The sequence below is a fragment of the Molossus molossus genome, unplaced genomic scaffold, assembly GCF_014108415.1.
Source record: "Molossus molossus isolate mMolMol1 unplaced genomic scaffold, mMolMol1.p scaffold_m16_p_22, whole genome shotgun sequence".
Lineage (NCBI taxonomy): Eukaryota > Metazoa > Chordata > Mammalia > Chiroptera > Molossidae > Molossus > Molossus molossus.
The window spans coordinates 31,650,598-31,671,274 of NW_023425358.1; the positions used below are offsets into that span (position 1 = coordinate 31,650,598).

A 20,677-nucleotide genomic window follows, 5' to 3' on the forward strand; every position below is an offset into this window, starting at 1 on the left:
GTAGATAGAATGTAGGCTGCGAATCGCCTGCTACTGCCTGGCTCATCTGCAAGGCGGGGGCCAGTGTGGAGGGAGCTGAGGGGTCGGGAGCCGCGGTCAGTGGCGGCACCTCGCAGGACCTTGAGGCCAAAGTCAGGAAATGAACTTTCTGTTCAAACCAGGCCTTGCTGGTCCTCCTGTCCATAGGAGGCATCAGCCCGCAGCGCAGCTGAGAAAAATAAGAAAATGAAAATGAAGGCCAGTTCTGGTTCTATTCCCAGGTCATCCCCAGATCATCTCGCTGGCCCCAGGCCAGCATGGCAGCCAGCGGGGTTCAACAGGCAGGGCAGTCTGGAGCCTCAGGAATCCAGGATGAGACCCCCTGCGGCTTGTCCCCTTGGAGTGGGCTTCGCCTTCCCGGCCACATTCTGTCCCGGCCACATTCTGTTTGATGAATGATTTGTGACTTCGGCTGTGAATATTTATGGTTCACTGCCAAGAGCAGGAGGGGCCTTCTGTTCTCTGATGTGCAGTCCCCAGCAGGGCCTGAAGGGAGGGGCAAGTTGCAGCCGCCACCTGCCCCAGGTGAGCTGCTGCCTGATGTCCATGCAGGTGTGGCTGAGGCTGGTGCACACCTGCTCTCCTGTCTCCAGAGCCTCTGGCCACCTTGCTCCCCGGGGCTCTTCTGCAGATGCCTGGGAGTAGGGGCTGCTCTTCTGAGGGGGGCTGCTGGGGTGACAGGGCTTTGAAATGCTGCGGCCAAATTCTAGGTGTCAGGTGGTCTCCAGCACCTTCCTGACTCCGGGAAGTGACCACAGGTAGAGAGGAGTCCACTGGGACCTGACCGTGGTTTCTACTGTGTGATCTTAAGCAAGTGTTTTTCTTTCTGGGCCTCAGTTGCCCTGTGTATCAATAGCTAGGAAAAACATTGCCCCAGAACCTGTATACTCCTAGAGAAACTTAACTCATCTCTGAGCCTTTCTAAGTACGGGCAACATTTCTTAAACCCATGCATGGCTTATGAATGACAAGCAAAGCTCTCCAGGGGAGGAGCCTGGCAGACAGCTGCTCAACCAGGCGACCACCTTAGCCATCACCCACTTTGGGGAAAATCGACGTGTGAACTTGAATCTAACCAGAACTATCAGATTAGCCCACATCAAGAGACATCCTGTAACACCGCCGGCCTGGAACCTTCCAAAGCATCAGGTTCCTGAGAGATGGAGCAAGACCGAAGAAATACTGCAGATTCTTAAATGTCTAAAGAAATGTCACGAGGAATCACAAGGCATGGTCTTAGGTTGAATCATGGACCAGGAGGGAAAAAAAAATGATTGAGACATTTGAATCTGTATCATTCGACAAGAAGTATTGCTTTAGCCCTGGTCAGTTTGGCTCAGTGGTTGAGTGGCAGCCTGCGGACCAGAGAGTCCCGGGTTCGGTGCCCGCTAGGGGCACGTACCAAAAAAAAAAAAAAGTATTGCTTCAATACTAAATTTCCCAAATTTGATGACTGTATTGTATGTATCAAATACTTACGGAAGTGTTTTGGGGTGAAGGGCGTGATGTTTGCAAGTACTTGCAAATGGTTTTGTAATAGCAATCATATAGAAAGAGAGTGGTTAAAATGACGTGAATCTTGCCCTGGCCGGTTTTGCTCAGTGGTTAGAGCATCGGCCTGCAGACCAATGAATCGCAGGTTCGATTCCAGTCAAGGGTACGTACCTCGGTTGTGGTTCATCCCTGGCCCTGGTTGGTGTCGTGCAGGAGGCGGCCACTCGATGTGTCCCTTTCACGTCGATGTTTTTCTCTCTCTTCCTTTCTCTCCCTCCCACTCTATCTGAACAACAACAACAAAAAAGGAAAAATGTCCTTGGATGAGGATTAAAAAAAAATGACATGAATCTTACTATTTGGTGAACCCGGGTGAAGAGACACAGGGTGGATTGCACGTATTTCAATAAAATATTTTTGAAGTTACAGTGAAAATATACACAGGTTTTCCCGAATGCTACTTTTTACACAAATCATCGTATTGTAGTTTCTCACGTGCTCAGGAGCTGGGTCCTACCATACCCAGTTTTATAGGAAAGAAGATAAGCTCCGATTACACAGTTTGCCGGGGGTCACCTACCAGTCCTGGTGAGTCAGGATGTGTGCCCAGGGCCCTCTTCTGGCTGGTCTTGGGGTTTCACAGACCTTCCCTCTGTGCCCAGCTCCCCACCCCCACCCGCCGGGCCTTGCTGTTTCTTGCCTCCTTATCCCTTGCTGTTCCCTTTGCTGGAAGGTACCCCCTCTTTTCTAGGGCCTCCCACAGCCTTCAGGTCACCTTCTCCAGGAGGCCTCTTCAGACTCCCCAGCCTAAATCAGACATAAATGAATGGGTGTGGCTGTGTGGCAATAAAACTTTATTGATGGACACTGAAACTTGAATTTTCCATCATTTTTATGGGTCACAAAACATCATTCTTTTTTATTGATTTTTAAAAATATATATATATGTATAGAGAGAGAGAGAAAAGACAGAGATTTGCTGTTCCACTTATTGATGCATTCATTGGTGGATTCTTGTATGTGCCCTGACCAGGGATCAAACCCCAAACCGTGGTGTAACCAACTGAGCTACTCCACCAGGACGACCTTGATATTTCTGAGTTCTGATTAGGAATGCTTAGGTTGTCCCTCCATTGGGTTTGTGCAATGTTTTCCCATGATTAAACTTCTCCTACGGAGACGTTCAGTGTTCTCTCGCCATCCTGCCTCGCCCCACCCCTCCCGAGCTCTCTGCTCACTGGCTTTCCCTGGTGGGAAGTTAATCCCTTAGGTCCAGACACTTCTCACAGTCTCACTCAAGAAGGCAGCCGTGGGTGGGGCTGGCTCGGACCTGCCTGGTTTGTTGCTGATTTTAATCCCAGGTGTAATCAGAGAGGCCAGCCCGGTGAGGTCCAGGTGCCCCCGGATCACATTTGCTGGGAGAGAAAAGGAGACAGGAGACCAAAGTCAGGAGAGCAAGGAGACTAATAACAACCACATAACGTGGCCGTTTATTAAATGCACAGGGACCTGCAGCCCAGGAAAGGTCCCTCCTTCCATGACATGTGGCGACCATATTTTCTCGGCCCAGCATTGAAGCGTGTGGATTGGCAAAGAACTTTTCATTTACTTTTAATGCCTTCTGATTTGTGAATTTATTTAGGGAGGGCTACGCGGAGCTGTGCGTTTTAATAAAAGCAGTTCACGAAAATAACGAAATAAAAGAACACCAAGCCAGGACTGGCTGGGCAACCTACACTCGACCCCTCATCAAAGGCCAAGATCTCAGAGTTGCTTCCTAAAGCCTGCTCCATCCCGTCTTGACCAAGGTCACAGATTGCAGCAAAAAACAAAAAACAAAACAAAACAAAAAAAACACCTGAATTGTCATTTAACTAAAGGGAGTACTTTCATACATAGCGATAAATATCTGTCGAATAAACAAATGCCTATGAAACTCACTGACCCCTGAAGTCATGGGCTCTAGGCTGGAGGGTGGATTTTTACACGTGCAGGTGTGTTTTCACTGAATAGACCGTTCAAGAAGACAGAGAGGGGGTGACATCTGATCTGAGAGTACCCCACTACCACACAAATAAATCCTCAAGCCGGGGCATTGAATAGTGTTCCTGGGGAAAAGATATGACCCTGGTCTAATCCCTGGAACCTAGCAGTGGCCTTATTAGCATATATAATTAAGGATTTCAGGATGAGACCGTTCTAGATTTAACACGAGCCCCAAACCCAATGGCAGTGTCCTAGTAAGAGAAAAGAGAGGCGGGAAGGCTTGGCTCAGACCTGGGAGGGGAAACCCAGAGGGGGTGGAGGAAGAGGGGGAGCCTGTCAGCCACAGACAGGGACACCTGCAGCCCGGGAGCTGGAAGGGGCGCGGATGCCCTGCTGACACCTGGGCCCCCGACCTGGGACAGAGCAGAGTTCTGTGGTTGCTAAGCCTCTAAATTTCGGGTCGTTTCTTACAGCAGCCTTAGGAAACCAACACACCCATAATCCTACCACTTAAAACTACTTAATGTTTCAAAGTCCTTAATTCTATTCAATACTCGGGAGCCACGCGACTTGGGGCGAGCTGCCTTGCTCCTCTGGATCCCAGTTTCCTCGCTGGCAAAACGGGGATGTTGGTTTCAGGAAACGTACGCATTCCCTGTATTTACAGGTGATGCTCAGTCATTGATTCATGGCGCCTGGCAGCCTCTCTGCGCCTCAGTCTCCCCATCTGTAAAAGGGAGGCAAGGATCTAGTCCTGCCCCCCTTCTCAGATGAGGACTCAATAGTAAGATTACGTGGAAAAGGAGGCGGAAATGTTTTCCTCGGCTGCTCAGCGCTCAAACACTAAAGGGGCGCACGCACCCCCCGCCAGTGTTAGGCACTAGCACCCCCTGCCGACTTTGCATTGGCCTCACTGGGCGCCGCTTAACAGCTTGCGCCTACGCAGACTGTAAGTACTCAGGCCCGCCCCTTGTGGGTGCGACTTCCTTGGGCTGCTCACGTTTGGCCACGCCCACTTCCGGATGGGGCGGGCCTAGGCCTGGAGCACGTGACGCGGTTCCGGCTTGTTAAAGATGGCGGCGCCCAGAGCTGCAGCGTGAATGTGGTTGCTGGAAGACGCTGTCGATCCGGGTTGGAATCAAAATAGTGGGACCGACCGTGCGCCATGTCGCGACTGATCGTGAAGAACCTCCCGAATGGGGTGAGTGCAGGGGCCTGGACCCGGGAGTCTGAAATGAGGACCAGTCGAGAGCCAAGGGGTGGTAGGAAGGCGGCTGGGAGAATTGATGGGTCTTCCCTCTGGGGCAGGACGCCGGGCGGATTCTGAAACCAAAAGGGCAGGATCCTCGGCTTATCCCCATCCCATTTGACATCGGGAGAGACGTGTAGTGACTGCTCAGGGTTTCACAGCGGGCCTGTGGGTGCCTGACTCCCAGCCTACAGCTTCTCCCGGGGCAGGGCCAGGCCCCACCTCGTGCCAGCTGCCTGCCCCCCCCACCCCCCAGCCCCCGCGTCCGACCCCAGTGTTGTTGGCTGGTGACCGGGTCGCACAGTACCTATGGCCCTTCCCCGCTCGGGACTGTCGGGGAACAGTAGGTTTAGGCCTAGTTCCCAATCACTTCTTTAGGGCAGATTGGATTAGCTTAAGACAACTGGGTGGGTGTGAAAGGCTTTAAACCGTTTATCCAGTACTTGGACTCCGTTTCCCTCGAGTCCAGCGCAGAGCCTGTGATAGGCATTCAGTAAACATATGCGTAAATAAGTGAGGGAAGAAATAGATGAAAATGTGTGGTATCAGATAATCGGGTGCAGGGGATCGATCGTCTTTACATATTAACCTATGTGTGGAAAACTTGCCACACCGCTGGTACGGCCAATAAAGTCACTCCCAAAACCCAAAATATGCCGTTTGGACGGTATGAGAGATCGTCCGTACCCTTGACTCTAACCCTTGGGACTCTCTCACCTTAGAAAGAATAAAGACAAAGAGGCATTTCTGTTTTATTGCAGTGGTTTTTTAATTTTACCTGTTCCCCCCCTCCCCCCCATCACGGATTTAGGATTAGGGGGTTGTGACATAGTTTTTAAAATTCAAACAGTACAGTAGTGTGTAAGATGAGAAGTGAACTGTTCCATCGTATCCTCCATCTTTCTCCAGGAATAATCTTCTATGGCTTGTCTTTAAGGCTCCTCATAGGCATCTCTGTCTGAATTGTGTGCTCTCGCCTCCATTTCTTGGCCCATTTACCCCAATGACTATCTGCTGACCCCCCCACTATGAAAGAAGGGGAACCTAGGTAATCTATTCCTCCCTTCCAGTTTGTTGTTTTTTTAATTCATCTGTCATTTATCTTAAATGGTATTCTTTAAAAATACCTGTTATTAATCTATCCATCAGATTTAGGCGTTTTTTTGTTCTTTTTTTTTTTTTTAACCCTCACTAGAAGATATGTTTTTATTGATTGAGAGAGAGATAAAGAACCATCGATGTGAGAGAGAAACATCAATCTCATATGCGCCCTTACGGGGATCGAACCTGCATCCTGGGCATGTGCCCTGACTAGGAATCGAACCCACAACCTTTGGTGTACAGGATGATGCTCCAGCCATCTGAGCCACCCAGCCAGGGCTAGACAGTGTCTCTTGATGCCTCACTGTGATGGATGAGGATGGCTACCCTTCCCATCCCAGCTTCCATTCTGGCTCCTGAGCACGCTCAGCTGTCCCTCATGGTGCCCCTTCTGCCCTAGATGAAGGAGGAGCGTTTCCGGAAGATGTTCGCCGCCTTCGGCACGCTGACGGACTGCAGCCTGAAGTTCACCAAAGACGGCAAGTTCCGCAAGTTTGGCTTCATCGGCTTCAAGTCTGAGGAAGAGGCCCAGAGGGCACTGAACCACTTCAACAAGAGTTTTGTCAACACGTCCCGGATCACAGTGAGTCTGCCTGCGATCTTTCCCTCCACACTCCTGTCCCCTTTCAGACTGGTGTCATCGGTGTCCCTCACTGGTTCTCAGTCTTTCATGCCTACAGATCCCCTGGGGAGCTTGTTAAACCAGTTTCTTGGGCCCCATCCTCAATTTCTCAGACGAGATCGGGCGCATTCAGGGTGGTATGGCCGTAGACCTCAATTTCTCATTCAGTATGTTGGAGGGGGACTCAGGAATTTGCATATCCCCCCAGAAACTAAGAAAGTACGTAGCAGGCTCGCAGGTGATGATACTGCTGGTCCCAAAACAAGACCCACTGATCTACATCATTCATTCCTGCACCTGTTCGGCTAGCACTCAGTGAGCGCTTCCTGAAGCCGGGAATTTAGAGACTGTGGTACCCCTGGCCCCGTCCTCATGGAGCCAGCAGCCTATGCAGATGGGCCGCCAGGTAAACAGGCTGCTTCCAATCAGTGTGGTCAGTGCTGAAGAACAAGGAGACCCCTGCCCTTGCCAGGGGCATGGATGGGGACTCAGGAAAGCTTTCTGGAGGAGGCGGCCCCACTCTGTCCCTCATGTGCATTTAACGATTTGCTTAAAAGCATCTATAACACTGTTGAGAAGGGTAAAAAAAAACAGATATTGGCCAAGTATACATCGTGTGACCCCCCCCCCCCCTTATAGTCACATCCCTCCGTCTCCGTGTGTGACATGTGCATGGAACCATGTGGAAGGGTTTATGCCAGAATAGTCCTTCCTCTCTCTATGGGTGGTGGGAAGGAGTTGGGTGCAAAACTTTGTTTTTACTTTCCTGTGCTTTCCTCGACCGTTTGAAGTTTACACATTGAGCACGTGCCCTTGTTACAGAAACAACAGAACTATTTTGAAAGGTCACACAACGTAGTGTGGCAACTCCTTCCCGGGGGAATAGTTGGTTGACCAGCACCCCTGTGACTGGTGGGAAGTGCTGGCAGGTCCCCCGGGGGCCACCCTCACAAAGGTCATCTCGGGCGAGTGAGTGGAGGTGTTTAGAGCCAGAGAGGTGTGTCAGCTCCGGCTTCACGCCCAACTCTCTCCCATGCTCCGGGGTGTCCCCTGCTTCGTCATTACCCTGGAGTTGTCCTGGGCCAGTTGAATTCGAGTCATAGTAACTAGAATAACACCATAGCTGTTAGCCCCACAGAGCCTGGCCCGTGACCTTGTGCCACCCTTGGGGTTGGATGGCTAAGAACTCGGCTCCAGAGCCAGACTCCCCAGGTTCCGGTCTCCATTCTGTCACTTGCTACCTGAGTGACCAGGGGCAAGTGACATAACTTCCCTGGGCTCCAGCTGCCTGGCCCGAGAAGTGGGAAGAGCCATGGATTCTCCCTCACACTGTTGGGAGGCTCGGTGTGTTTATACTTGCAAAGCGCCAAGACCATCTGGCGTGTGGAATTCTTCGGTAAATGTTTGTGACCATGTATGTGGCTTTAAAGAGGGCGAAGCCAAGGTTGGGAGGGGGAAGGGGGATTAAGTAATTGGCTGCAGCGAACTTAGCTGGTGAGTGACCATTACCTTTTTCAGAAGCCCAGGCTCCCAGGTGCTGAAATGCGGCCTCGGGCTGGGCACAGTGGCAGGTCTCACCGTCACCACCCTCTCTCTCCCATGCAGGTGGAGTTCTGCAAGTCATTTGGGGACCCGACAAAGCCACGAGCCTGGAGCAGGCATGCCCAGAAACCAAGCCAATCAGAGCAGCCTGCAAAAGACAAAGACTCCGTCCCCCCAGAAACTAAGAAGGTACGTAGAAGGTCACTCCCGCTCGAGAGGCCGGTGTCAGCAGGGTGGTCACCCCCGGGGCTCGGCAGTGGGAACCGGATGACCTGAGAATCCCTCTCGGACGGTTCCTGCCGGCGGGCCCTCCCAGCGCGGGGGTTTCATCACCTCCGCCCCTCGCCTGTGATCCTCACCATCTGTGTCTTCTGTTTTTAGGACAAGAAGAAAAAGGCAGCAGGTGAGCTAGAGAAGGTGAGTCTGCCCTGTTGCCCAGGAGCGTGGCTCCCGGAGTGGTCCTGGGAGCTGTACAGCCTGGGAGAAGGCCAGCAGGCTCGTGTCTGGGTTCTCAGGCTGCTCGTCGTGAAGCGTCCACTCTGCCCCCCGGGACTGACCCAGCTGGCCCCAGGGGTCCTCTAGACACTGGGGCGGCGAACTTGCTCTGACCTCCCAGGAGGTGGGGCGATCCTGACTGAGTCTTCCTCACCTGGTTTTCCTTCTTCCCGCTGCGGTGCCACCAGCTGAAGGACGACACCGAGTTCCAGGAGTTCCTGTCAGTCCACCAGAAGCGGACGCAGGTGGCCACTTGGGCTAACGATGCCCTGGACGCCGAGCCCCCGAAAGGGAAGAGCGAGCCGGCCAGTGACTACCTGAACTTTGACTCGGACTCGGGCCAGGAGAGTGAGGCGGAGGGAGCCGCGGAGGACCCGGAAGGTGAGGCATTGCCCGCACCCGTGGGTCCCTGCGCGCGGGCCGTGCTCTCCTGAGCGTGCACAGACGTGAGTCCCTGGGTGCCAGACCCTGCCCTGCAGTGGGGGTGGTTACCCAGCCGCAGGTCCGTCGGCCTTGACTGAGCTTGGTCACTTAGTCGTTCAGTCGTCACTCCAACACTGAGCACCTGCTGTGTGCCAGGCACAGCTTTAAGCACAGAACACAGTAGTGAGCAAAAGACGGCAGAATCCTGCCCCCGCGGAGCTGTCATCCGCTCGGGGAAAGACGCGGTGAAGAAATAAGTCCCCCGATCAGGATGTTACGTGAGGACAGTGCCACAGAGGGAAGCGGGGAATAGGAGAGCTCTGGGGGGGGCCCTGAGGAGGTGACCCTCGGCAGGAGGAGGGGTGAGGCTGAGCCCGTCTCAGGCGCTCACAGTGTAGTGGGGGACGGGGGTGTGGAGTAGCTGCAGTCCGCATGGCAGGCAGGAGGGGTGAGGCTGAGCCCGTCTCAGGTGCTCACAGTGTGGTGGGGGACGGGGTGCGGAGCAGCTGCAGTCCACATAGCAGGAGGAGGGGTGAGGCTGAGCCCGTCTCAGGCGCCCACAGTGTGGTGGGGGACGGGGTGCGGAGCAGCTGCAGTCCGCATGGCAGGAGGAGGGGTGAGGCTGAGCCCGTCTCAGGCGCCCACAGTGTAGTGGGGGACGGGGGTGTGGAGTAGCTGCAGTCCGCATGGCAGGCGGGAGGGGTGAGGCTGAGCCCGTCTCAGGCGCTCACAGTGTAGTGGGGGACGGGGGTGTGGAGCAGCTGCAGTCCGCATGGCAGGCGGGAGGGGTGAGGCTGAGCCCGTCTCAGGCGCTCACAGTGTAGTGGGGGACGGGGGTGTGGAGTAGCTGCAGTCCGCATGGCAAGCGGGAAGGGTGAGGCTGAGCTCGTCTCAGGTGCTCACAGTGTGGTGGGGGACGGGGTGCGGAGCAGCTGCAGACCAGCATGGCAGGAGGGGTGAGGCTGAGCCCCGTCTCAGGCGCCCACAGTGTAGTGGGGGGACGGGGTGTGGAGCAGCTGCAGTCTGGCATGGCAGGAGGGGTGAGGCTGAGCCCGTCTCAGGCGCCCACAGTGTGGTGGGGGACGGGGTGTGGAGCAGCTGCAGACCAGCATGGCAGGCGGGAGGGGTGAGGCTGAGCCCCGTCTCAGGCGCCCACAGTGTGGTGGAGGACGGGGGTACGGAGCAGCTGCAGTCCGCATGGCAGGCGGGAGGGGTGAGGCTGAGCCCCGTCTCAGGCGCTCACAGTGCAGTGGGGGGACGGGGTGCGGAGCAGCTGCAGACCAGCATGGCAGGCAGTGGGTGAGGGCCGGCAGCGATCTGCGCTTACAGCAGGAGCTGGATTTGACGGGAACGTCATGCATGGTGACGCTTCGTGCAGAGCTGGGGTCTGAAGGACTCCCTGGGAGCTGGGACGCAGTGGGGGGGCAGGAAGGGTTGCAGGTGGAGGGAACAGGGCGCTATGCAGGTGCGGGGCTGCAGCTGGGGGGGCGGGAGCAGAGAGCAGCCTGCTGGCTCAGCTGGCCCGACGAGCCGGAGCTCGGGTTTCTTCTTGCGAGCGCCTAGCAGCCACGAGAGGGTTTGATCCAGGAGGAGCAAAACAAATCCTACGGGTCGCAGTTGAGGGAATGGACACGCAGGCAGGGCTGCTGCGGGGACCGCGGGGCTCTTGACGTGTGACATGTGAAACAGACGCGCCAGCGTTCCCCCTTTTGACGTCATCGGAGGACTCAGCAGAGCTGCGTGGCACAGGGCCCCTGGTAGTGGTGGGTGTGACCCTCATGCTGCCCACCAGTGGCACCGCCAAGCCCCCGGCACCCCAGGCCTGGGGTGTGTGTGACTGTCCCTGACCCAGCCCTCCTGTGTTCCCAGAGGACGGCCTGGAGCCAAAGGCAGCCGTGCAGAAGGGGCTGTCGGACATGGACTACCTGAAATCCAAGGTGGTGAGGGCCGGGACCCCGTCCTCCTCGGAGGGGGAAGAGAGTGAAGACGAGGCTGTGAACTGTGATGGAGGCAGTGAGGCCGAGGAGGATTCCCCCACCCAGCAGGACCACGAGGGGACAGGGCCCAGCCCAGAGCAAGGGACGCTGGCCGGGAACAAGAAGCCACAGGAGGCCAGAGCCGAGGTGTGTGTGGATCGGGGTGTGCTGGAGCACCCGGGGAGACGGGGTCCGCCGTGCCCAAGGCCTGGCCGGGATCTCAGCCCTGCCGCGCGCTCCGTGCGAGCCGAGGCCAGCACGCGGGCTGAGCGCACTTCCCGCTGCAGGGCCGCCTCCTCCCCAGGGAGCTGCCGGTAGGCGCGCGGCTCTTGTGTCCAGCGGCAGAGTGGACAGGTGTCTGCCCACCTTCAGTAGCGCTGAGGAAAGTAATGGAGCAACTGCTACTTGCTAGGTACCCGACCTGCCATTTGCCATCAGCTCTCGAGACGATCTTGGGGGCAGGTATTCATGTCCCACTTTACAGACGAGGGAACTGGGACCCGGAGCAGGGAGTGACCTGCCCAAGTTCACGGCTGGGAAGTGGAGGGGTCGGGACTCAGACGCAGGCCTGCCGGGCTCTGAAGTTCAGATTAGAGACATGGGTGCGACCCTCGGGGCAGCCACCTCGTCTCCCTCCTCTGCTGAGAGACGGGACATTGTGTCGTGTGTGTGGGTCCCCATCCCCTCGCCTCCCAGGTCTCAGTGTCAGCCCTGCCTCTGCCTAGCCCTTTCTTTTCAAAGCTCCGGCCTCCATCTCCCACTTTTCTCTCCCCACCCCCCTCCCTCCTTTTATTTTCTGCCCCTCCTACTTGCCGTGCCCTGCCCTTTTCTCCTAAAAACCTGTATCCTAGCCAGGTCTCAGATGTGAAGTCAGGCTGTGGGTTCAGATCCCAGCTCCGACCCACACCGGCTCTGCAACCTGGGGTGACGCGCCTCTCTGGCCATCTCTGCGCAGGGTCACCTTCGCGCAGGGTCACCTCCATGTAGGGTGACCACAGGGCGCTGGCCTCTGCCCCGTTCCCAAAGCCCCTGCGCCTGAATGTGCGCTGGAACTCAGGAGGTTTCGATCTCCGAACTCCCCCGTACCCTGTACAGTCTAGCTCTCCAGGGGGTCTGGGCACCCCCTTCCCGATCAAGCACATGACTATTTCTGCAGTGAGTCAGAAACGACCATACCCGCCACACGAGACAAATGTCCACTCGAAATTCCCTCACATCGGCTCAGAGCGGGTTTCCTGGCAAATGAGTTCAAGTCTGGGCAGGTTTGGTTGCCAAAGAAGTGACCAGAACTTGGGTTTTTCAGAGCTATCTGGATTCCATGATTACAGAAAAGATCCTGAACCCTCAATTTCTCTAAGACTTTTTGTCGTTTAAGTTCTAAGAGAAAACTTACTGACAAAGTTACAGAGGTAGTAGGAGTGAGCCAGCTGGGCTTAGGGGGCTCAGGGACAAGTTAGAGGCAGAGGAAGGGCCCTTGAGCTAGGAGACGGGGAGGCAAAGGTAGCGAGCCCTGGGGGGTGAAGAAGGTGGGGAAGCGGAGGCACAGGCGGCTCCCAGGAGGAGCTGCCTGCAGAGTCATCCCTGGATCAGTGTCATCAAATATCACCCCACCCGGCCCTTCCACACTCTGCCGCGCCTGCGCCCTGGGGCCCCTGGTATCTCCTGCCCCTCCACCTCTGGCTAGACTACAGGCAGGCAGTGCTTGGGGACATCCCTGCCCGTCCCGCAGCCCACGCCTGTGCGGATGCACTGCCATGTCCAGGAGCGATGCCACTTGTACCAGGAAGCTCACTGCACCTGTGTGTGCTCTGCCCGCAGACAGAGAGGCCAGTGGTCCCCAGGGAACCCAGCACCGCCCACACCGTGAAGCTGCGGGGAGCCCCGTTCAACGTCACAGAGGTGCGTGCCACCGACGGGACAAGGGCCAGGAGCCTCTGCTGCATGGGGGTTCAGGATTAATTGGGGACTTGAGCAGGAAAGAATTGGGGGCCCAAAGGCTGATCAACGAGATTTCAGGCATCGATAGGGTTAGGAAACGGGCGGCCATACCGAGCCCGAGAAAGGCTGGCTTCGCTCACCGATCCGTCGTAGGTGTGGACAGACTTCTCCTTTTAGAAGAAGGGGAAGGCCCAGCCGCCAAGCATCTAAGGCTCTGATCCGGAGTCTGGGTTGCAGCAGAGGCAGCCGTAGACCACGGGGCAATGAGCAGGCTCGGCTGTGGGCCACCGGAACCAGGAAAGAACAGGCAGCCGGCCAGGGTGGCCCCAGGCTGCGGTCGGCTGACGCGGGGCCTCCATGGCGCAGCACTGTCCCTACAGCCCCCCAACGAGAGTCCCACTCACGACAGCCACACGGAGCCGCGTGCGTCTTGCACATTTTCTCTGTGTGTGAGCAGAGGCTTCTGTCCTGTGTTTCTTTTTTATTTCTTGTTAATCCTCATCCACAGGTGTTTTTTCCATTGATTTTTAGAGAGAGTGGAAGGGAAGGAGAGAGGGAGGGAGGGGGAGAGAGAGAAACATTGATGTGATGGATACATCAATTGGTCGCCTCCCACATGTGCCCAGACTGGGGCGGGGTAATGAACCCAGGTACATGCCGTGACTGGGAATCGAACCTGCGACCTTTCAGTGTGTGGGCTAAAGCTCCAGCCACTGCGCCACACCCACCATGTCTGTGCATTTTTAACGTATGTTTGAGTCACCCTCATGGTTCGAAGGGAGACTTGGTTATGAAATGAGGGGAGCACCTGCAGCAGCCCTGGAAGTTAGCCTTGCCCTCGTGGGGAGCAGCACGGGCCGTGTTCACGATGAGCAGCGGAAAAGTCCAGAGTAACCCACGTTCATGGGAATGTATCCTTAAGGGGGGAAACCCCACACACGCTTTACGTGTTGATAGTGACGTTACTAATACACACTTACGTTCTTCGTCTCCAACTTTTCTCAGAATTTCCCAAGTTAGTTTTAGTTAACGATGGAGAAGGGATGAGTATAGTTTAGAGGAGAGAGAAACCGGAGAGGATGAGGCCCTTTGGTTATCTTCCCGAATTCGGGACTTGGGCCCATGGTTCTTTAGTTGGGCTGCACTTTCGTTGCTGGGTCGGTAAAGGGGAAAACTTTCCTCTCCTTATAGAAAAACGTTACGGAGTTCCTGGCGCCCCTGAAGCCCGTGGCCATTCGAATAGTGAGAAACGCTCACGGGAACAAAACAGGTGAGGTCTGGGGGTGGGGAGGCAGACCGGGGAGCTCGGGAGCGCTGGGAAGGGCGGTGGTTCTGTGTCCCGTGCAGGCCCGGCTCTGGATCGGCTGAACTGCACCGGGCAAGGGTCTGCCCCTGCAGCCTGCTGTGTGGCTCTCATCTGGTTCCGTCTCCCGCCCTTACCTCGGCCTACGCTCTTGCCAGTGGGTCACCTGCGCTTTAAAACCAGATGATCCCAGCAGCTGTGCTCACAGGCGCTGCTGAGTGCAGAGGTCGTGCTGTGTCCCCACTGCCCTCTCCCAGGTGTCCACTCGGGCAGCGACCGTGCTGGAAGGGAGGGTCTGAGCTCGGGGAGGGGGAGCCTGCCTGCGCCCACTGCCTGCCCGGCCAGGGGCTACTGGACACGGAGCGGCCGGTTGGCCTCGGAGAGCCGCGCTGAGGCGCTCTGTGGTGCCGGGCATGCCGGCTGCTCTTGCCGGGAAGTGCTGGCGTGGGCTGAGGGGGATCTGTGGGCCGTTCGGGGGAGAAAGGGCCCTTGCTCTAGGGGTGGTCTGGTCCCCATCAGGTTTCTGTGTCTCCTCCCCGGCTCTCTGAGCACAGGCCCTGCCCGCCAGGCCGCAGGTCCATTTACCAGCCAGCCCTCTCTCCTCGCAGCCCTGTCTGGGGACAGCCCAGGGGAAGGTAGAGAGTCCCTGTCCAGCTTCAGGTCCCAGCTCGACCTCTTGCCAGTCCTGGGCCTTGGACCTGGGACGTAGCCCGTTCCTTCCCCTGGCCGCAGGGTGGTGGTGTCTCAGTCTGCGGTGCGGGTTCAGGACAGCGCTGAGCTGCGTGTTCCCTGAGAGCCACTGTCAGTGGTGGCACCCCGCCTTCACGGCACTTCAGGGGCCAGCAGGGGGGCAGGGACAGGGAGGGACACACTGGAGTTGTCAGGACTGAGAAGCCACGTTGGGGGCCTGGGAGCTGGAGAGAGCCGGGTTGTGGGCGCGACACTTTAGAGAAGCCACAGAGCGTCCCCACCAATGAGCTGCCGAGGAGGCGGGCGGCCCCAGGCTGAGGGTCAGTAATGACTGGAGCTTAAAGCCTGGGGAGGCCGCGCTCAGATTCAGGGCGGCCCCTGGCTGGGAGTGGACAGGTCCGGGGCAGGGCCCCCGAGGAGGCAGGTGGGGCTTTTGCAGTCTCCTGCGGGGAGAGGAGCCATGGGCAGGGCCGGGCCAGGGCTGCAGGAGGGGGAGAGGAGGAAGGGGAGAGTGGAGGGTGCTTGTGGGCAGACGAGGTGTCTGGGTGCAGGAGCCGAGGGGAAGGAGGAACGGGAGAGTGAGCAGCCTTGAGAGAGACATGGCGGCCGTGCCCTAGTCGCAGCGCTGCACCTGCCGGCCCGTGCCCTTGGGAGCGGCACTCCGCTGCTCTGCTGCCTGGCCGGGCTGCGGCCCCGGAGGTCAAGGGTACAGAGGCTCCCACGCTTGCGTCTGTGCACGTGGGGCCTCCAGCTCACAGCAGAGTGGTGGTGGATGTGGCCCCTCTGGAGCTGAGCTGGGTCGCAGCACGGCCACCACAGGCGTGGCGTTCCCAGAGAAGGCCGAGGGGCTGCCCCGGTCACGGTGGGTGGGCTGGTGGAGGCAGCGCCGCCTCCGTCCTGGCAAAGCAGGGCCGCAGGGGCTGATCGCTCCCGGCGCAGGGAGATTTGGCTGTGGGTGGGTGGGTGGGAGGGAGCCTTTGCGCTTGGAGAACTGGCAAAAATGGAAGTTCTTCCCCACTCTGCTGAGATTCTCCCACACACCTGGCACAGTGTGGAGACTCCCGAGAGTGTCTGCAGACGGGACCTTTGTCGTCGTCCTTCCTCAGGGTACGTCTTCGTGGATTTCAGCAGCGAAGAGGACGTGAAGAAAGCTTTGAAATGTAACCGAGAATACATGGGTAAGGACACGACAGGCGCCGCCCTGCGCAGTGGCGGGTGCGTGCGTTCTTTACTCCGTGAATTCCGGTCGCGGGTCTGCTGTGAGCCAGGCACTGCTCCGGGCACTGGGGAGACAGCAGCGAGCGGAAGGGCCCACATCCCCGCCCTTGTGCAGCTGACGGACGTAAAGGCAGAGAGACAGGGAGGACCCGGTGGCCTGTGCTGTGGGGACTAGGGAGCAGGGGCGGGTCAGGACGGGAGGAGGAGTCAGGTTTACACACAGGATTGTGTCCACTGCCTTAGCGGGGGAGGCCATTCCAGTACGGGGAACAGTACGGGGAGCAGCACGTGAGAGCTCCTCAGTTGGGAGGTCACCTGAACACTCTCCAAGGAGGTGATTCAGGTCCAGCCCTCGGCCCCTAGTGAAGACGCGGGTTCTGTTCGGGAAGGCGGGCACCTCGATGGTCTTGTTCGCTGGTCACCTGCTCCGTGCTGTGGCGGAGGCAGTGACGAGCACTGTCGGCCAGGCCTCGGGCGCCGCCTGTGAGCAGTTCATCGGCAGTGCAGGTGGCTGGCTCTTCAGGGTCCTGTTGTCACGTGTTGCTGCCCGAGGCAGAGAGCGAGCCCTGCCGGGGGCCGTGCCCTGGGACCGAGGCGGCCCGGCAGGCTCTCCCAGGGCGGACACCGAACGTGCGGGAGGAGTGCAGTCGGGGCGTCCTGGTCGGGCCAGCGCTGGCTCGGGCTGCTGCCGCCCTGGCACCCGGAAGGCAGCAGAGATGAGTCTAGAATCGTCAGGCAGAAGCCACTGCAAGTCCCAGGCCTCCCCTGACCCCTCTCCTCGTGCAGGTGGCCGCTACATCGAGGTGTTCAGGGAAAAGAGTGGCCCCATAGCCAAGGGGCCCCCAAAGAGCAGCACCAAATCCTGGCAAGGCCGGACGCTCGGGGAGAACGAGGAGGAAGAGGACCTGGCCGACTCGGGAAGGCTCTTTGTGCGAAACCTGCCCTACACCAGCACCGAGGAGGACCTGGAAGGGATCTTCTCCAAATACGGTAGGGCGGGCCCCGGTGCAGGCAGGTGGCTGCTCAGGTCCCAGTCTGCCTCCGTCAGCTCTTGACCTTGGGCTGATGACCTTTGAGGTAGTCGCGCTGCAGCTGCTGCCCACGCTCTTCCTCGGGCCGACCTGGAGCAGCCCGACGCGCTCTCCAGCTAAGGCCCGTCACCTGCTCGGTGCCGAGCACGCGGGCCCTTCCCGGCCCACAGGTCACCCCCTCTCCTGTCCGCAGGTCCGCTGTCCGAGCTGCATTACCCCATTGACAGCCTGACCAAGAAGCCCAAGGGCTTTGCCTTCGTCACCTTCATGTTCCCTGAGCACGCCGTGAAGGCCTACGCGGAGGTGGACGGGCAGGTGTTCCAGGTGACCGCTCGGGGCTGGCGGGCTGCTGCGCCCGGGTGGCCGGGAGGGACGTGTTCATGGTGCGCATGTGCACCCCACATCTCTAAGGAAGCACCCCAAATTGCTAAGGAAGCACCCCCACATTGCTAAGGAAGCATCCTCTAAGGGAGCACCCCCACATCTAAGGAAGCACCCCACATTGCTAAGGAAGCTCCCCCATATCGCGAAGGAAGCCCCCCCGAGGCCAGCCCCTGAGCGTAGCTCCCTGAGGGCAGGGCTGGCTCTGGTTTCAGCCATCTGCGGGCGCCTGGCACACAGCAGCACTGGGAACAAAGGGACAAGCACGCTCTTCTCTGGGGAATAGCAGCTGGAGGAGGGAGGGGCAGGAAGGAGCTGGCGCGGCCTGCGAAGTGGCCGCAGTCGCTGGCGGAGCCCTGGTCTGTCCCAGCGTCCCCTTGGGTGCTCAGTGCATACCCCCGTCCCGGCCGCCCCTTCCCTCCGCCGCCTCTGCTCGCCCACGCAGCTCGTGCGTCCACCTGCGGTCTCCAGGCCGGACCTCGTGCAGGCCAGGATGGCCGGGCCTCAGGGCGATGCTTCGGCGGCACTGACAGCTCTCAGTCTCTGTGAAGCTGTCACGTGGCTTCCACCCCAGTCAGCCAGTCAGGCCTGTCAGGTGCCGGGTCCCTGTCCTGGGCTGAGGGTAACCAAGTCGTTCAGCCTGAGGCCATGTCTTCTCGGCTTCAGTGCCATGCAGCCTGCCTGTGGAGAGGCGGCTGTCCTGGGAGGATGCAGGAGCACCTGCCCCCTTCCTGCCTTCACCTCCTTCTCCCTCCAGGGCAGGATGCTGCACGTGTTACCCTCCACCATCAAGAAGGAAGCCGGCGAGGACGCCAGCGCCCCGGGGTCGTCTTCTTACAAGAAGAAGAAGGAGTCCAAAGACAAAGCCAACAGCTCCAGGTTCCTCCCACAACCCACCTGGGCCCTGGCCCACTGCCGCTGCCCTGGCCCACTCCCAGCCGCCTCGGCGCTCCGACTCCGCGCAGTGGGCTCAGCCTGTCTGTAGCCTCGCCCAGCCGTTTGCTCATCCGCGGCGCTGGGAGAGTCGTAGCGGATGCTCAGTCACGCGGAGCCCTAGGGCTAGACGAGTCGCCGTGGACAGAGTGCTCAGTCCCGGGCGCAGAGCAGGGGCTCGGCAAACGTTAAGGGTTGTTAACATCACCGTTGAGTCCTCGTCCTCGGGCTCTGGGTACATGGCCACGCTAGGCAAGCTGGGGGGACTTTGGGGTGAGGAAAGGAGCTCGTGTCCTAAAGCTTGTGCACCTGGAGACACGTGCTGGCGTTGGGCCGGGCCTGACGGGCTCTCCGCCTCCGCCCCTCAGCTCTCACAACTGGAACACGCTGTTCATGGGCCCGAACGCGGTGGCCGACGCCATCGCACAGAAGTACAGCGCCACCAAGAGCCAAGTGTTTGACCACGTGAGTGAGCCGCCCATCGGCTGTGCCCTGGCCCCGGGCCGACCGCAAGGGTCAGAGGGCAGCGGGGGCGCCGTGCTGGGCCGCCTGCGAGCGGGCTCGGGCTGCCGTCGTGGGCGTCCTCTGGCCTGGCCGTCCCAGCCGCGCTCCGGCCCTGGGTCTGCGGGTCCTGCCTCGTCCCAGCCGCGCTCCGGCCCTGGGTCTGCGGGTCCGCGTGGGGCCACCCAGAGGCCGGCAGCCCTCCCCACGCCTGGGGAAGTAGGTGCTGCTCCCCCCCTTCCCAAATGGAGGCGCTGAGGCCCAGGGACACAAGGTGACTCGCCCAAGGTGGCAGAGGTGGGAGGACACCTGACCCGTCCTCACTCTGAACCCAGGTGCACCTCCCGGTCGGCCCCCACTTCGCGGCCGGGCCAGCCCAGGTCTTGGGGAAGAGGAAAGGGGCGTCACTGGTCTCGACCCCCCTTCTCTCCTGACCTTGTTCCCCTGGTTCTCCCCGTCTGTCTGGAGCCTGCCCTCCAGGGCACACACCTTCCTTTCAGTCCTGTCCCACCTTGGGCCTGGCCTGGAGGATGATGTCCAGCAATCAGCAGAGTCCGTGGGGGTGGCCCCTGGCCAGTCCACCTGTGCCGTTACTGCCCCCTGATGGTCAAGGGCTGCGCTCCCCTAGAACTAGAACCCAGCCCCTGTGTAACTGTAGGCGCCCCAGTTTAAAAGTGCAAACAGGAACAGGTGAAATTAACTTCCTAGTTGATTTTATTTAATTCATTGGAGCCAAAATAGTATCATTCTGCCACAGACGCAATCTAAAAATCTGCCATATCGCTTTGCGTTCCCATTTTCTCACTGAGCGTTCGCGGTCCCGTGTGTGTTTTACGCTCATGGAGCTTCTCGATCCGGACATGCTCCGGGCGTCCAGGGGCTCAGGGCCACCGTGTCACCATGTCAGGCAGCCCAGCTCCAGAGCTTAGCCAGTCAGAGGGGCTGCAGCCAATGCAGACCCAGCCGCTCTCCGAGCACGGGGCACGCAGCAGGGCCCTCGCGGACCCAGCCGCTCTCCGAGAGGCTTCCTGTAGCGAAGATACTGATACACAAGCAGAGGTGTAGCATGTTGGTGCCAGGTCCAGATCAGGGCACCCCGGAGGGGCGATGGGGTGTGAGCGAGGGCAGGCTGGTCAGCGGGTGGCCTTCCAGCAGGAACTGAATGGAGGAGGGGTCAGGCAGAGGACAGCCAGTGCAGGTGCACTGAGGTCGGGGTGAGCCTGGCATCTGGGAGGAGCACACAGGCCTGTGTGATCGGAGTGGGGAGAGGGAAGGGGAGGCTGAAGGGGTGGGCACGGGGCCCTTGGTTAACAGTGATAGATGCAGAAGCCAGAGCCGTCAAGTCTGGGTTTGACGGGCATTGGTGTGTCCTCTCCGTCTTGGTGTGTCCTCTCCGTCCAGGCCTCCTTCGAGGCTGCTGGGAGATGGGCGGCTGGTTGGTCCCCTGCCCGACAGCCAAGGCCTCGTCCTCCCTTTCCCACAGGAGACCAAGGGCAGCGTGGCCGTGCGCGTGGCCCTGGGGGAGACCCAGCTCGTCCAGGAAGTGCGGCGCTTCCTCCTCGACAACGGGGTCTGTCTGGACTCCTTCAGCCAGGTGGGTGCGCTTCCCGGCTCAGCCACACGGGGCCCCGGCGGGCTGGGGCTGGGGTTCAGGTGGGTGCTGATGGCTGTATAGGGTGGAGGGGTGGGCGGGAGGTGGGGGGAGCTGTCTGGATGGAGAGGTGACTGTGTTGCTGGCTGACGTCAGGACGTGCC

The 20,677-nt window shown here is 58.8% G+C and overlaps 1 protein-coding gene across 1 annotated transcript in view; it reads left to right on the forward strand.

Moving 5' to 3' along the window:
• Positions 1–4,602: 4,602 nt before the first annotated feature.
• Positions 4,603–20,677, forward strand: part of RBM19 (RNA binding motif protein 19) — a 109,621-nt gene continuing 93,546 nt past the window's right edge. Inside the window, exons 1-14 of the mRNA XM_036276588.1 lie at positions 4,603–4,720; positions 6,270–6,452; positions 8,097–8,222; positions 8,415–8,450; positions 8,717–8,909; positions 10,821–11,074; positions 12,746–12,826; positions 14,057–14,135; positions 15,965–16,036; positions 16,863–17,066; positions 17,301–17,431; positions 18,246–18,367; positions 18,790–18,886; positions 20,406–20,516. Coding sequence (XP_036132481.1) covers positions 4,685–4,720; positions 6,270–6,452; positions 8,097–8,222; positions 8,415–8,450; positions 8,717–8,909; positions 10,821–11,074; positions 12,746–12,826; positions 14,057–14,135; positions 15,965–16,036; positions 16,863–17,066; positions 17,301–17,431; positions 18,246–18,367; positions 18,790–18,886; positions 20,406–20,516 — 1,725 coding nt within the window. The 5' untranslated portion in view covers positions 4,603–4,684. The remainder of the gene's footprint in view (positions 4,721–6,269; positions 6,453–8,096; positions 8,223–8,414; positions 8,451–8,716; positions 8,910–10,820; positions 11,075–12,745; positions 12,827–14,056; positions 14,136–15,964; positions 16,037–16,862; positions 17,067–17,300; positions 17,432–18,245; positions 18,368–18,789; positions 18,887–20,405; positions 20,517–20,677) is intronic.